General features: G+C 39.5%; 1 protein-coding gene across 1 annotated transcript in view; it reads left to right on the top strand.

Moving 5' to 3' along the window:
• The window catches only part of adamts16 (ADAM metallopeptidase with thrombospondin type 1 motif 16), a 54101-nt gene that overhangs the window by 6008 nt on the left and 30193 nt on the right, over positions 1 to 17900 (top strand). The window contains exons 4-8 of the mRNA XM_022753601.1: positions 9620 to 9781; positions 9845 to 10076; positions 12430 to 12632; positions 14627 to 14710; positions 16122 to 16281. Of these exons, the coding sequence (XP_022609322.1) occupies positions 9620 to 9781; positions 9845 to 10076; positions 12430 to 12632; positions 14627 to 14710; positions 16122 to 16281 (841 nt within the window). The remainder of the gene's footprint in view (positions 1 to 9619; positions 9782 to 9844; positions 10077 to 12429; positions 12633 to 14626; positions 14711 to 16121; positions 16282 to 17900) is intronic.

The raw sequence follows: 17900 nt of genomic DNA, 5'->3' as shown, positions 1-17900 counted from the left end.
CTGTAATGTTACTTATGCACTGAAATACCAATGCAGTCTTGAGGTTGCCAGTTTGAAAGAAGGAATTGTGTCTTGAGAGCACTCAAGATTGTGGTCATATAAGCTTTGCATCTGAAGGACCTCATTACAGCCAAAATTAAATATGGTCATTGAAATGTGACTGTCTGAAATCACTGTCTTTTCACAGTTTTAACCAAACAAATTCCTTGAAAAACCACTACGACCACATTTCACTTGAACTTGGAAATTTTTTTTTTTGTTTTAATTGTAATAAATTCCAGGCCTGACTTTGCTGTTTATATTTTCATTGTGGAGGACCACTGCTGTGTCTGAGAATTGCCCTCTAAAACAACAGACAGAGAATGGCACATCTCCAGGGATGCTTCTTCTTCCTCTGTGCGTGCATGTGTGTGTGTGTGTGTGTGTGAGAGAGAGGGAGAGAGAGAGAGAGAGAGAGAGAGAGAGATAGAGAGCATGTGTGTATGTGTGTGCATGTCTGCATTTCAGACCAGATCCCAATAAAAGATTCAGCCAAAAGGTCCAGGGTTGCAGAGACTGTAAACGTGGTTCTCACGACTGAGGCCGACTAAGATGGACTGGGTCAGTGAATCAATGGGAATTGGATTTTTTTCTGATGTGAATTGGGGAACTTTGAAGCTATATCAGCAGACAAAGGTATTTAGACTCCTGGGAAAAGCTAAAGATACCATTTTTCAAAAATGTCAAAATCTCTCATCTATCAGTCTCTGAACTGCGTATTTATTTTATCAATATAGGAATATGATCACATTTACAACATGATCACATATCAAGTCAACTACTGAATATAAGATGGATGTTTTCATTCATTCCTACATTCACTTAAAACCATGATTTATATAGATTAGAAAATGCATATGGGTAATTATAATTCAATTTTTATCTTTAAATGTTACATACTTATCCACCTGTAGTACCTAAACAACTACGCTTTTGAAATAGTGTGTGTGTTTAACTGTGTGGCGCGCACTCATGTACACATACCCTTTGCTCCAGATAGATGCCTATGAAAACAAAGTAACAAAGTTTACTGGGCCATTCGAAAGCTCATAAGAGACCTTGCGCTTTTGGTCAGGCAACAGGTAAACATTGACCAGAGGAACCCAGATCAATATCTGTATCAGTTTGAGCAAACTGCAACATGATGAGACCATTTCATCTCCTTTGTTTGCTCTTTCATTGTTTGAGATATTTTACGCAATAAGGCAGTTTTCAGAATTGAACCTGACCTAGACATCACATTTAGCAGAATCTACCATGGACAAGTCCTTTTGCTGCAAAACAAAACTAAAGCTTACTACCATGTTTACCATGGAAGTATAATGTAATTGCACTGTTTGCTGTAAACATTATATGACTTTATTGAGTCTTTTTTTTTTGTCTTTCGCATTTTTTGGTGTAAAGATGGAGTCATCCTTGTTGTGAAAGATTGAACATTGAATCTGAATTGAGAGTGACTTACACAGCCTGTATGTTAGTGTCTTCTCAGGCTCGCTGATGGATGCAAAGAGAAAGATGACGAAAGATCAGCGTGAAAAAGGGAGAGATGTAGAGATGAAGGCAATAAGGGTCATTGTTTCCTCCATGGCATTTTGAAGTGCTGAAACCCCCTTGTAAGGAGTGTTATGTTGTAAAGCCTGTCTATAAGTTGCCTTTTCAACTCCTCTCTTCTGGCAGCCCATATAGTGGTTAGCCCCACTTTGATGACAGTAGGGAGTTCAACCATAAAAATCTCTTACTTACAGGCAAGGAATTGGTGGAATAAAAGCCGCAGGCCAGTCCCACTGACTGCACTATTCACCTGCCAAATGGTTTGAGACTGTGCACAGTGGACTACACACATGTGGAGGGGGAGATCATAAAACAGGTCTTCCTCTGTGTCGACTTTATGCTGCAGCGTAATCCGATTTAGTCTGGCTTTTATGGGGGGTGAGGGAGTTGAGCGGTGAGTACAGTGACATGCAGGCATTGTTTAACTCTGATACCATGAATCATTATTTTTTTCCCTGTATGTGATATCCTGTGGGATTTTTAGCCATGCCAGCAACGTGGCTTACAGACGCCATTTGGTTGGTCTAAAATATGTCAAAATCTACTGGACGGATTTGCACAAAGTTTAGTACAGATATTTATAGTCACAAGAAGATAGCGTCTACTAACTTTAATGATCCCTTAACTTCTCATTTAGCACAATCATCAGGTCAACATTTCAGTTTGGTGTGACTAAATACTTGCAGACATTACCATCGATTTCAGCTGTACTTTGTTGTTTACTGCTTATCAGAAAATGTTACATTAAAGTAAGATGGTGAATATGATAAACATTATACGTCCTTAACTTCAGCCTGTTGGAATTGTTATTATAAGCATGTTAGCACGCTGAAGTTAGCACTGAGCTCAAAAAACAGAGTAAAGCCTGTGAGAGCTGCTTGCATGGCTGTGGATAGTTAGGCCCAATCCCATTCCTCATTTTTCCCCCTACCCCTTCCCCTACCCTTTGCCCCTTGCCCCTTGGGACTGAGTTACAAGGGGTAGTGGTTTAAATCTACCCCTACGAAATGAGACACCCCTTTAAGAAAGTGATACACCATAAAAAGCAGTGTATTCCTGCTTTGCCTCCATAACGGTAAATCACACTGACATTACCATTTATTCGATGAAAATCATGGACGAAAGTGATTCAATTTTCAATTAGCTAGATAGCTACCGAGACATCAGCATATTACTAGCGATTTCTTTTGTGGAAAAAGAGGACCATAATTAATTGAAAACACATTAAACTAAGACAATACAATGGTTGTTGTAATTTTTAAATCTTTATGACCTGAGAAAATACATTTGTGAGTTTCTTTGGTTGCTTGGGTCGGTTCCCAAGCCAACTTACCAGTGGCAAGGCATTCTGGAAAATATCTCATAACACTCTGTTTGAAGTGTGCCCCTGAAAAATCTTCGTTTGAAGGGCCAGTTAGCCCTTACACTTCACCCCTCTTACCTCAACAAGAATCGGGACACCCTACGCCTAAATGTGAATGTGGTAGGGGGCAAGGGGTGAAATGGGATTGAGCCTTAGTCTCGTTAATACAGGGACTTGGAGGATAATCCGTCCTGATTCTACAAACTGGAAACAGTTACCAGCTTGCATCAATGACATTTCACAGAACCTTCTGTACAGATGTACATGGTTAAAGTTGATGGTAGCACAGCATCCAATGCAGTAACAATTGCATCTTAAATGCCTTTTCCACATCTAGAACTTTTTTGTGGATTCCAATTAATGTCTTATAAATTTGCCTCTATAACAATGACATAGCCATCAATCACTCTGTAAACTAGTAAACATTAATTGGGGACATATCTGGCTGTGTTTCTAGCTCATTTTCTCATCCAAACATACATCATTATCTCTGGTCTTCACATACATCTCTATCGGTTTGTCTAATTTTACCCAGACTTCTAATGCACACCTTTCTTTTGTACCAAAGGGAAAAGCTAAATGTCCTCCCACCACAAATCACTTGGAGGTCATGTGTTTTCCTCCCTGTAAAAGGACGGGTGTGTTTCTTGCCTCGGGGCTCGTAGTAGTAGTAATAATAGAATGCTGCACACTCGTCCCACCTCTGGGATTTCCAAGAATATATGAGGGATGGTCTATTGATGTGATGAAGCTTTGAAAAGCATGCAGTGTGGTCTTCGCAGGTTGCTATGATCAATTTTCAACATAAGATACATCCAATGATCTTAAAGGATTGTTACTAGTTTTAACATTACTCATGGTGTCTTCAGTTATACCAAGTAGATTAGCTACTGAGTCATGGACATGTGTCTCTGAGACTGGAATTAAGTGAGATTGTAGTTTCCAAATTGATAAAACTCCAGTTTGTGTAATGTGTTCTGGATACAGCCAACACATGACTAAGGTACAGCTTGAAGTGAAATTGCTAATTGATTAAGAAATGGTGTCTATTGCTGAAGTGTGTTGTCAGAGTATCATTCCCATTTTCCAATAACCCTGTCAACACTGAGCCAAAGTTTGAATCCCTGCCTTCAGCTGCTAGAAATTTAGCCAGCATTGAACCAGTTTGCAGTTTGCATGCACCAAAGACCAGACAGAATTATTGCTGCACTTTGGTCTGTCAAAAGAAGGTTTGGAAAATTATAATCTATTTGTTCTAATGCTTATATTGAAAAAACAGATTTTTAAAAAAAAAATAAATTAATGTGTTGCTGTTTTTTTGTTTTTGTTAACAATATATAAAACTACCAGGGCTAATAAGTAAATCTGATCATTTTACAAACTCTGAGACACACTGTACTTCTCACATGCTTGGATTGAATTCAAACACATGCTCAGACCAAAAACCTAAGTGATAAATGTGAACCCCAAGTAAATATAGTAGTCTGTATCCCATCATGAAGAGCAAGTTAAACAGAGCTTGGCAGAAAGAAAGGGAGAACCATATACTGCACACAGTCAGGTGCACCTTGTAATGCGCTGAATGCTTCCCCCCTCAGTTCCGTTTTCCTACCATTTTTTCCCGCCCCCCCCCCATCCTCATTCCTGTCGCTGCTTGTCTGGATGCGTCTGACTACAGAGAGTCCAGCTGTTTGCGCCCTCCCAAGTAGTGTTTCAGCATTTTATGACTGCTATTTGCACCTCGTAGTGCACAGTGTGTAATCTGATGACTTTGGCTATTTAGGAAAGGCACTAGTGTGACCTAATCTCCGAACATAGTGGCTTTGCATACATACACATGTTGTTTTGTGTGAGGCTGTGCAGAGTTTTCAGACTGAAGACATTATAGAAAGATTATCTGTGGGATTTGCTCGCTGGTATGCTAAGGAAGACAAAGAGGATGCATGTTGCTTTGTTTAAGGCAGAAACATTTTGAATTCATTGTACATACAGTACACTGCTTTTACACATGGTTTTCTTTACAATTTCTTGTCTAGTTTCTGTCTACAAATAAAAGCTTGTTATACACACTACATACAAAATTTGTCTTAAGACTACAGAATCTACCAACACAAGTTAAATATTACAACATCAACATCTGACTGAATGTCTTATTCACAAAAAACATAAAGATAGAGTTCATTACACAATAAGAGGCATTGATTTATCTTGAGGAGAAGCAGACATGTGGTTCTTGTTATGATGGCGCTGCAAACACAAGCCATACCAGTAGCTCATCTCTAACTCACCTTTGCAACGAAAGGGGTTTTAAAAAGATTTTCATGTGAAGACCTCACAAAAAGCTACAGATGAAATCATGAAAAGACTCACTTTAACACCTTCAATAAAGAAACTAAATTTGAGAAGATAAGTGTTGTTAGAAACAAATTTGAAGTTCTATAGACAGTTGTCATACTGCAGGGAAAATGGAATCAATCATCACAATGTACTCAGATTTCATTACATACAGTACATGCCTAAAGAGAGTTGGCAATATGCAATAGAAAATAAGCTTAAATAGTCAACTTCATAAATCACTTATTTTGCTCAGGGACACTGGTAATGAAACCTCATCAAGGACCCCTGGAGATCTCCAGACCCTTGTTTGGGAATAATTGTGTCACATGTCACACAGTACATTTTGACATACATTATAATAGAACCAATATATCAGATTTGCACCAATGTGATGACAACATAAATCCCAAAATCTCAGCACCAATGCTGAAAAGACAGACCAGCCTGTACATAGAAACCATAGAACATAACATGCATGTGGTGGTGACAGGGATGAGACAGAAGTGGCAGTCAGAGAGTGAACACTGTCACCATGAAATGCAATCATAGCTGTTTATGCTTGTTGACACGCCTCAAGTGGAATCGTTAAAAAGACTTTGGCTTGGGTTGCGCCATTTTTTAAATACATCTGCATGATTCTACTGTGATTTTTTATTTTTTTTGGTGTATAGATGCATACATATCTGCATGCTGCTTTGAATAGTGTGAATAGTGCAGTGTTGTCATATGCAGGTAAAAGATGTTAAAGCAAAGCCATGTCTGGAAATTTGTAACTACATGAGTTGGCAGTTGAAAATCCTTTTAAGACTAAATGTCAGCCAGATTACCCTGTCAACTCCAGACCACAGTTTAATATATATCAGAACAAGACAGTTTCTATAACAACTCCTCACTAAACAGTTAAGTTCACAAGCCACAGGTGTAATTCCTATGATTGTCTCTTTCCATCATGGATTTTCTCTTCTTTATCTGTCCCATCTCCTTCTACTGCCATAGCTAGGAGCTGACCAAAAATAACCCCTCATGAAAAAAACAACAAAAAAAGAAAGTTTTCTTTTATTCCTTTTATATTATATACTATTAGGATCAATATACCAAATCAGCATCATATGACACCCAATTTCCCTGGAGGGCTGCTTTGCTATAGCTCTACACTAATGCCCCAGTAATCAGCCCCCCCCCCCCCACCCTGCTCCCGACCCCACCCCCAAACCACCCACCCAGACAGAGTAAGTTCTTAACGTGAAGTTTTGAAGGTTGACAGCAGCGCAGTTCAGGTCAGAGGCCTCACCGTGACTTGGAACCAAATTATGACAATCGTCTGTGATTACACAGTGCTGGGGCGGGTGCCATGCAGATGACAGGATCACGCACCAGTTGTCACATGTGATTGCAACCAACGATTCTGGCTAGGGTTCCTGGCAAGAGCTATTTCTTGACCGCTGGCAGGCAGGCCACAGTGGAAGGTGGTAATGCATTAGCAAGCATCTCTCTCTTTTCTCTCTCTCTCTTTTTCTCAATAATTGATTCCCCACCCACTCATTCCCCAAAGCAAACTGCTGTGTTGCATCAAGGTCAATCGTCCACAGTCAGAATTAGATACAGCATTTGTCTGGGATTCTCAGAACAACCACGTTTGTGGTTTTTTGGGGGATTTTAACACAGAGCATAGAAATGACAGTGCTGGTAAGTTGCTGATGTAGCAAAATGTGCACACTGTCTGAGGACTTCATTATAAAGCATGCATTGGTTTTTTTTGTGGGAGTGTGCATTTTTAAAGGGCTTAAAAGATTGTAATCATCTCAATAAGTACTGGCCCAAAAAGTGTGTTTCCGGCTGTAAATATGTCTCCAAATATATTTCTGCTTCGCTGTTTGTGATTATCTTTTGTCTGTCAAACACTAGTTACCATACGGTGGGAAATGATCATTATCTGCCACAGAACCACCTGTAAACAGCAACTGCTCTACAGTGGCTTGTGGTAAGGGCATAAAACTTTACAGTGGGATTTGAACGAGCATACCCGACATTTGACCATGAACTGCTGTGACATCTCAACACGTCAGGAGTCACACAGACACATGCAAGGATTTTAAATCTCTTTGTTCTCTTTTTGCTGCAAAGTGTCAGGAATAATATTATTACAATCTTCAAGAGTCTACGCCAGTTTAGCTGCTGTGGAACTAATAATGCACAAACACAACATAAATGCATGATAGCTTTCTTTGCCACAGTACGTGATGAAAGCTGTAAACTGTACAGTCATTGTGGTCTGACACATCTGTATTGGCCTGTATGCATCCATACTGAGTTCACAGTTTTCAAATTCAGTCACAGTATTTTCCAAGGACTCTCTTCCTCTAGTTTCCTGATCTGTGGTTAACAGGCTGGCGGAGGTAGAGGCCTGGGTTAGTAAGTGATGATGAAATGGAGGAAATCGGTGCTGAAAATCATTAAAGCAACATCAAAAAGTAGAGGTCTGCTTCTGCAAACTTGCAACTAGAGACACTCCCAGTTTAATGAACAGATAAATAGACACAAATCTCTACACATGCACACATAAAGACATTTAGTTGCGCATGTTTAATCTCTGTCTTTCCAACATCCAAGAACAGCCACAGTCTCACCACTGCCACTGTGTCAGGCTGTTTCTGTCAGCCAGGAGAAAAGGCTGCGGTGATGAAGGACCTCACACTCCACTCACAACTCACAGTGAAAAAACAAAAGGAGACTGTAGTCAATTAAACGTATTTTAGGGAAACTGCTATTACTGCCAAGCGCAGTTACAGTCCAAGCACTACGTGCCAGTTGACTGTCAACACAGATGTGGTGCGTGTTTGGAGAGACTAGGAGAGACAAAGAAAGAGGCAGAGAGCAAGAGAAAATAATCTCCAAGTGTCTGAGTCGGCTGTGTTGATAGAAGTTTATTGAAAATGGAATATGAAAGTTGAAAATGTCTGTGTGTCTCTCCCAAAGAGACTGAGACTGAGATAGAGAGAGAGAAAAAGGTCAACTTTAGAAATCTTTTGCTGAATCTTTACAGATTTATAATGGGCTTTCCCACAACTTATCCCCTGAAATTGAAAGCATAAGGCATTGGTACTTAAAGGGAGCTATTTGTAAGTTTGCAACTGCACCACAGCCAACATTTGCATTAACAGCTGTTTACCTACAAATGTAGAGGAAACGTTGCAAGTTCAGCATCAAACTTCATTCCTTTACTCACCAAGAAGTGTCTCCTGTGGTGGAAAGAAACGCCAATGTTAACTCGTCTCTCTCACGTCTTAAGTTAGCATGCTAACCAGCAAGCCCTGGCCTCTATCAGCCTCATTACCTCTCATTACCAATCTGTCCTCAAGATGTAGCGTTGCTCCGATAACCTCTTGTATTATAAAGACAAAGATGGCTGAAGCTCTTGTCAAGCCACAATCACCACCACCCACTCCTGGCCAGTAACCAGAGCTGCAGAGAAAACATACAAATAGCCCCTTTAAAGTGGGCCCTTAAATATGGCCCTGAATAACAGCAGTTTCAAAGTGGGAGAAATATTCATTACATCTAAGAAATTTTTTTTTAGAAAGAGTTTGTTGTATATTATGCTCAGATAACACATTAGGCTAATAGCAATTTTTGTTTGCTAGATTTCTAATACATGCTATTAAAGTGAGGAATGTCTAAACCTCGAGAGCCTCAAGCATATACATTGTTTATGAGAGAGATGCCACCTCCTTTCATCCTCACACCAGCCCTTTTGTTTGAAACTCTTTCTAGCTGACCGAGCCTTATTTAGATTTTGCTGAGATGACGTCTGACCCTGAACTGCAAAGCAGATGTTGAACATGAAGAAACATGGCCAGTAATTGAGCCTCACGGTGGTTTAGGGGGGTCAGGTTCACAGTGACCCATGAGTCAAATCTTGACTAATTGCTGACAGAGACAGATTGGGTAGCTAAACGAATAGCTGGAGATGGTTATTGTTTTGTTCTCTCATGATATATGACTGTAGCCCTTTAGGCTACTTTCAGTGGAAGAGACTGTGTCAGCTGTTGAGGTGTTGGACATCAACAATATATACTCTACAGGTCACTTTTCACAGTTTTTGACACATGTGGCTACTTGAATAAAGGCTCAGCAAGTAGATGTAAAAATAAAGTCAAACAATATACATTTTGTAAAATACAGTATAATGTTCACCTAAAATTAATGTATGTTTATTTTGGGTCTCATATGGCTTGAGTGCATGCAAATTAACAGAACAGATCTGCCCAAGCTAAATAGGTTTAAGAGCCACTGTTGTAAAACTAATGGGACTGTCTGTTTTGACTCTAGTCAGGTTTGATCAGAACGCAGGATGCGGACTACTTCCTGAGACCTGTGTCCCTCAGCCTCGCCCAGAGAGAGAACTTCACAGCACCCTCCAGTCACCAGCCACACATCCTCTACAAGAGTGAGAGGTACTCCCAGACAGAGCAAAGAGGTCATCAGCCACGGGTGCATCAAAAGCGATCCACAGATTCAACTCCTCACAAATCACATCGACATTTTGTCACCAAGAGATCCACAAATTCACAGACAGACCCCTCCTACAAGACAGTTAATGAAGATCACGGCAGGGGCCAGCAAAAACAGCAAAGGCACATCCATGATTATCACAATAACAACCACAGTCATGGCGACCAGACGGAGCATCATGGCAGTGGCCATCACCACAACAGCCATCGCCATGACAACGACTACAGACATGGGGAAAAGCAGAGGCAACACTTCTGTGGGAGACGGAAGAAATGTATGTAAGGGCAATTTCTCATTCTGGTCCACATGTAACATGCAGCATTAGTACAGAGTGCACACTCATACACCAACTCTTCATGTCGAGATGCATGAAATATTCTTTTAATTTCTTCACACAAATTTCATTAGTTTTCTGACACTTAAAGAAGAATGTTCCCACCTAGTCATACTTCTCACATTACACATTTTAGGCACTGTCATAATACAAAATGTTAAATGTCAAGATATAACTAAATTAGTGGTTTGAACTGAGGGGTTAAGACACAGTTTGAGGAATTGTCACACCACTTACAGTTTCACAAAGAAAAGAAAAAGACTGACATACGATAATAAATCTAATTGTTGACATTTTCGATTAACTATGTTAGCAGTCAGCCTCACAGGGTTGTGGTTGGTTAGAATAATGGGAACAGGAAGATGTGACTCCAACAGAATATGTTCCCATGTTCATTTTAACTGCTGTGAATGCTAATTTCATCATATGAGTGCAGAACACATCCACAACACAGACTGCAGTTGTGTAGTTAGGACAAGAGCGATGCCTCATTTTACAGTGCAACACCACACTGAAAGAAGCAGAGTCTGTGTTAATATGTATGGCAGTTAACACATCATTAGCTCTTTTGTGTGTTTAAGAGAAAAGCAACATGTGTTGTCACTCACAAAAAGGCAGACTAAAGTCTGTTAAGCATCTTTCTTAAATTAGAGAGAGATGATTTCATTATTGCCGATTTGACTCGTCAGTCAAAATGTCACTAATATTTTGCAACTAGAGGAGGTTTTGATTTGTATTTCACATGATGGCACATGTTACCTCTGAACAATATTATCACTACATCGACGTGTTTGGTTGAATTCATTAGTGACTTAACCTGTGAAAGGTTATGGGAAATGTTTTATTATCACAAATGTTTGCGCTCAAGAAATTACCACAAGATCAGTTAACATTGCTGGTGTCACAGGGGTCAAATGAAAGCCAGCAGGCAGGGATTGGACTGGTACCACCACCATTACCCTGCAGAACCCCAGCTGTCTGTCCCCTGTGAAAACACACTGATGTTTACATTCCCACAGAGTGACATCACTGAACACCTGTGCCGTGTTTTAGTCAAGAAAAGGCACTTTGGTTGCTCACCTGCTTTCCGCCTATATAAGCAACCTTTCGAACCTTTATAGTTCAGCCAGGCAGTGATAGGTGATAGTTTTGATAACTTCAAAACATAGAAGTGGAGATTTTAGGTGATAATGCTGAAAGCCACAATGGTTTTAGGCTGTGTTTTTCTTTGACTGGTGTGTACTATTGACCTTGTGTCATAGAGTAGAACTGAGTTGGATTGTTCCCAGAGTTGGCCCAGCTTCAAAAGGAGAGTTAAAAACAGGGCAGAACTGGACATAAGATGTAGTTTATTTTTATGTTTATCTGAGTCGCATGTTCACGTAACAAATAAGTGCTGATAAATCTTCATAATAAGTTGGTATTATGAATTCATTGCAATTTACGTCATCATTTGTATAATACAAATTCCACAAATTCCAAAAAACTTATTTTGGGTACCATTCAAAATTACCTTTATTAACAAAGTTTGAAAAGTGGATTAAAACAGTGACAGTTTAATTCTTGAATTGCTTTTACTTGTTGTAATTAATCAATAAATGGCCTTTGTCCATCATTATCTAACATTGTATTATGACTACAGAATATAAAATTGCTTCGAGATCTCTTTGAAGACTACACTGACAGCAAAATATATTTGCTTTTAGCATGTAAAGCTTTCATATAATGGTTGCATATCATGAACATTTGACTCGCTGTAGGTGCTGCTGATGCACAGTACATCACATTCTGTGGTTTCACACTTTACTTAATGGTAGCATAACACTGAGACTGCCAGAGTCAACAACAGAAAGAAAGCTCAGTTTGCAGTTTATCCATGACATCAGGTCATGAAAGTAAGAGTCTAGTTAATCATCCAGAATGGCTGTCAGCTACTTGCCAGAATCGCTGGTTAACACTCACAAACAAAGGCGGCCATTTGCCTCGTGGATACAGGTTAATTTAGAATCTTGTGCAACATACAGTATAATCAGCTGTGGGACGGAAGGATTGTATATTTGTAATGAACATTATAACTGCTATTAAATTGTTATTATATGTACTATTGTTTTTTCTTTCATCAATCACTTACAATCCACTATCCCACAGTTTGTTCCTAATCATGCCGACTCTGCAGCCACAGTGTGTTACATACATTCAGCTTGTTCAATTGTTAATGCATACATTTGCTTCAAAGCAGTTAATAAGTTAATTCATTCTAACTCCCTTTGTCACTCTCCATCTGTTTTTCCAGACATGCCCAAACCTCCTGAAGAGGATGTTTTTATCCTCCCGGATGAGTACAAGTTCATCCCTAGGAACAAAAGGGCAGTGCTGATGAAGAACAAGGCTAGTCAGATTCTCAACGTGGAGACGCTGGTGGTGGTGGACAGAAATATGATGGACAACCATGGACATGAGAACATAACCACATATGTTCTCACTGTGCTTAATATGGTGAGAGAAACTTAATTACAACTACAGTGTTAGACACAATAGAGGTTAAAATGGGATGTGATGATTTTTTTCCAATACTTTAATAAGCCTCCATTGTACGTTATGTTTAGCACTAATTATCAAAATGTTAGCATGCTAACGCGCTATGCTAAGATGGTGAACAATGTAATGATGCCTTCTAAATATTAACATTGTCATTGTGAGCATGTTAGCATGTAGATGTAGGGTGTGTTTGTCTACTAGCTACACCATGTCTTTCAGCATTATGTAAGAATTAACATATAAATCTTGACAAGTGAATTTAGCAACAGTACAGCAAATGTTAGCATATTTCCTTTCATCAAATTAAGTTTTGGCACTTGCCAGACCACAGCCTGAATCCACATTTGTTTTTATTTTTTTTTTGTCACAGATTAGATTTAGTGACTGGACATTGCTGTCTTCCATTCTCACTTATCAGAAGGAGCACATCTAAAAACATGAAACTGATATCTGAGTGAGATCATTGCCGCAACACTCACAGTGACCCCCCGTCCCTCTCAGCTGATCTGCAAGCAAATTCTGTCACGCTGGTTTTGCTACTTAGTGACTGACTGACAAATCCAAAGATAATCCATCTATTTTGAAAACATGGTTCCCTCTAGTAGAAACCAAGCTGGAGTAGTCACAGCCTGCCTGAGAGGAGTCACCTAAATACAGTATGGAGTTTCACAGAAAACACCCAACCCCCTACCCCACCTGCCAGCTCCCATGGGTCTCAGAAAAGCTTATTAAATGTGTGTTGAAAATTAAATCTGATATGCAGCTCCAGCGTTGTGTAGATTTATGTTTTTTACGTGGCAGAGTGGAAAGACTTCAAAAACATTTTGTAATTACAAATTTAAAAAAACACACTGTAGATTATGTACCACAAAACACTGAAGCTCTATGGAAACTGGTGTGATTGTTTCTTTTATGAGGGAGTGAAAACACAGTGATTCACTGTATCTGTTAAAGTCTGTAAGTCTGAAACTCTGTCAAAAACCTGCGTTCCAGGATATCTTAGTTTAAGTGAGTGGTTTTGATTGCCTTTTTGACCTCAGAACTTCGCTTGAATCCTGTTACAAATCACAGCCGTGTGTCTTCTCATGAGTCAGAGCAGAGGAAGACCAAACATCAGGAACATCAGGAACATCAGGAACGCATGAGAGTGTTCCGGAAGAAAAAAAAAAAGAAAACGCTTAGTGAGTGGCACCTGGGTTATTCACAAGGCTCAAGAGAAAGACTGAGAGCGAGGAAGAGCAAAAGATCAGGAAACCACTTTCAAAGCCTAAACTGTTATGATTGATGGTCAGATATCAGTGTGAGTACAAGAAGCTGAACTGGAAACAGCAGCTGTGGATATCATACCTCAGTGATACTATCAAAAAGGCTTTTATGTTATTTCTGCAGGAATTACAAGGTCAGTTGTCTCCTTGATTCAGACTTTCTCTTAATATCGCCCACATACAGTATACTTAATATAGTGTGAAATATCAACCACATTTATCTCATAATGTCATAAAATATGATTAAACTAAATTAGTGCTAAGTTCTTCACATGAGTTTGTTAGCTGATTGTATGTGTGAAAGATACTACAGAGAATTTGGGACACAGTATGCAACATTTTAACAGTTTAGGCTCTTTTTAAAAGGTGGGTCTGTGTTTGAAGACTTCAGATGACAGAATAACACTTTTTACTGACATCATCACACCATCCAAATCTCTCTGAAAATCTCTATGCTGACGAGGTTTGACTGGATGACACGGAATCAGGGTTGGAATAAATAGCCAAGCCTGTCTTGTCGCCAACTATTACAAGTCTTTAACTTGTCAGAGTCACTTTGAAGAGATATTTAACTGTAAACAGAAATGTGCCATTGTGACAGGACTTTGATGAATGGATTGCAGAAAATGAAAGCATTTATGCATATGTAGTAACATGTAATAACATGTGTTTGTTTGTGTCTTCTAGGTCTCCAGTCTCTTCAAAGATGGTACAATAGGGGGGAACATCAACATAGTGATAGTGGGTCTTGTGCTTCTGGATGAAGAGCAGGTGAGCATCTCAAAGCCAGTCAGTAGTGTAGGTAAAATATTCACATGTCCAAAAATCCAGCTTCTCCAACAGCACTGATTGATGGCAACAGATTTTTGATGCAACATTTTGTGTGGTTCAAAGGTTTGAAAATTTTTAATCTATTCATGTAAAGAGACTCCAACAACATCAATAACAGAATGTTCTTACCTTAAGCACCCTGGCCTTTGTTAGCAGTGACATGGAGCTTCAGACATGAAGGGAATGCAAGACACTGTGTGTTTATTTGTTTTTATGCCTCAAGGTCCATATTTCTTAAGTCTCAGAGCTTTTCCAGGGTCGTCCTAACTACTGAGAACTTTTACAGTTGTTAATTATAGGTATACATTTCCTTGGATGTTTGTCAGATTCAGGAGGGAAATTCTGGTGCAGAGCAGGAGATGACAGCATGTGAAAAAGAGAAAGAGAGAGGGAGAGAGGGATGAAGAAACAGATGGGGTACTGTCCAGAGTCATGTAGTTCAAGGTCAAAGGATTCTGGTTTCTATCCACCTGTGATGCTAATAAAGTTCAGTCTTCCTTGAGAGGCAATTATCATAATGCCTATCAAATGTCCTGTTAAATATTGTGTTGTCCTGGAAAATAATTTAAGTTATGGCCAGTATCATGTTGACATTCAAATGGTAGGCTAGTTTATGGATGACAGTATTTTGAATAGCTTCTGTCGTTTTGTTTGACCATGCTATGAACGCACCCCGAGGTCACATCATATGGTGCAGGTTGGATGATTTACAACTGAAGTGAACGCTCAAAAATGTAAGTTACATTATCCTTTAAAGGTACGTCACTGTTGGCTGCTAACTGTGGTGGTTTTGATTAGGTTAAGAGATTAACGTATTCTTCCCAAATTGATTTAATTAATTTTTTGAATAATGGGTTAGCATATGTGGTTCAGTTGCTGAAGTTTACGTGCTTGCTAGCTTGTTTTGCCTGTAGCTAAAGGTTTAAGGTTTATGATTCAACTTTGACTTGAAGCAAATGTTTCATGTGTGTTGGTTCATTGCAGAGAGGTGGATAATAATAAATGGGAAGCCGGGGTCTATACAATGAATGGGAGCCAAACTGTATGTTAGTCAAACACCGGCTAAATACTTGCTAACGGCACTTTTTATTTTGCTAGCATCTTTGTTAGCATCACATTAAACCCAATGCTACGTTGCTCAGGTAAAACAGAACATAATATGACATGTAATGTTTAACGTTTGTAGCGGTGGTTCCATGCTAAATTTCATAACCAATTAAGCATGTAGCCTACAGACTTCCTTAATTTGACGTACATTTCATTAATTGAAATCCACAACACTCGCAGCTTCTTTCCACAAAAACAACATTGTGTCTCCCTCTACCTCTTTTTATCTGATTTATCTCACAAGGATGGCTTGGTGATCAACCACCATGCAGACCACACACTGAACAGCTTCTGCCACTGGCAGTCTACTCTGGGAGGCAGAGAGGGACGCCACCATGACCACGCCATCCTGCTCACAGGACTCGACATCTGCTCTTGGAAGAATGAACCCTGTGACACTCTTGGTACGACTTTGCTCCAATGTTTATCGCTGTACTGCTCAAAAAACATTGAGGAGTAGATTCTGCAGTAACAAAATGCATGAAAGTGTAATTTGAGAAAATACAAAGGACTCGCAGAAAATGCATTTAGTGTTTTTCATGAAAGTCACTAATTTTGACAAAGTCTCATGTATGCCAACCGTCCTTATTCTTTGTATGTTGCCTCTCATAGAAATATGTCATTCTCTCTTGCCGTCTGTCTCTCTCTGGGAAGATGCCCCTGTTGTCTGTCACACGGTGTGACTCAGGATCACACCAGCCAAACCAGATGTTAAAAAGATCAGCAGCTTTCAGATCTTTTCTGCCCCACAGGATCACATATGTATGTAGTAATATAGAATAATATAGAGTGTAACAGCAGATAAAAACAAATATCATCAGTTATGAGCAGGAGATATATGATCAGAAGGACAATTTGATTGATTCAGCTGGATCTCGTCTTATTGAACTTCAAAAGAACATGCAGTAGTTTATTCATAAGATGCAAATCTGTAGAAAATAATGCAGCTTATTGCAAATGCAACACCAGAAGAACATGAATAATAAAGTCATTTACATGGCAGAACAGAGTTATACTACTACTTTAAACACATACATACATACATGCACATACACACACACACACACACACACACACACACACACACACACACACACGCAGTGACTGTGAGTGTACACCATCTAACAAACTAACAACAGCTTGTTTGTGGTAATGACCATGCCAACACATTGTTGTCTTCCACACTGTGAGAAAAAACTTCCATTTTGTGTCCCAGAAACACACACACACACACAGACACACACACACACACACACAAATGCACGTATACACGCACTTCCTTCAAACCCCAGACTTAAGTTTTGACTTCAAAGCATTGAGACTAACATTACCCTAGTCATTGCTATGAAAGCCCAGTTCAAAGGTGTGTGTGTCTGTGTGTTTGTGTGTGCGTGTGCGTGCGTGCAGTCAAAAAAGAGTTAGCTCTGACTAACTCCCAAAGGTGCGAGGCAAATTGGCTATTAGTACTATCAGTCTGTATATAACACAGTTTATGTGCATAACTGTTACAGCCCTGTCCCTCAATGTTTTCCTCCATATTTCAAAACCAGTATATAAAATCAATGATCTACCTCTTTCCTGGCACAAAAATGGAACTAAATGGCAGTTCTCACAGTCAGTCTGCCTGCTTATGTTTACTATCATTATTCACATTAGCTATGTACATGAGAACATTACTTTAGGAGCTTTGCACTCTATAGCGAATGACTTAGAGCCGTAAAATAACAAAACACAAGGCTAAATTTTCCCTGAGGCAGTGAGACAAAAACATTAAGGGAGGCCCCCGTGAGTATTATCCGTTTTGATTCAGAGCCAGGGGTGCTGTGTGTGAGTGTCTTTGTGAGGAGAGACAGAAGGAGAGTGGACAGAGAGAGGCAAAAAGGGAGCTGAATAGTAAAAGGGAGTTTAATATAGAAGGAGTGATATGAGAAAGAAGTGAAGACAGAGAAAGAATGTTTTTAAAGTGAAGTGAAAGGTAGCAAGGGGATCAGGGAATGTTCCCACAGAGTCCCATATTTTAACA

The sequence above is a fragment of the Seriola dumerili genome, unplaced genomic scaffold (genome assembly GCF_002260705.1).
Source record: "Seriola dumerili isolate Sdu_G_001 unplaced genomic scaffold, Sdu_1.0 BDQW01000191.1, whole genome shotgun sequence".
NCBI classification, from domain to species: Eukaryota; Metazoa; Chordata; class Actinopteri; order Carangiformes; family Carangidae; genus Seriola; species Seriola dumerili.
Note: the sequence above shows the minus strand (reverse complement) of the source record. Positions and strands in the feature narration are given on the sequence as shown.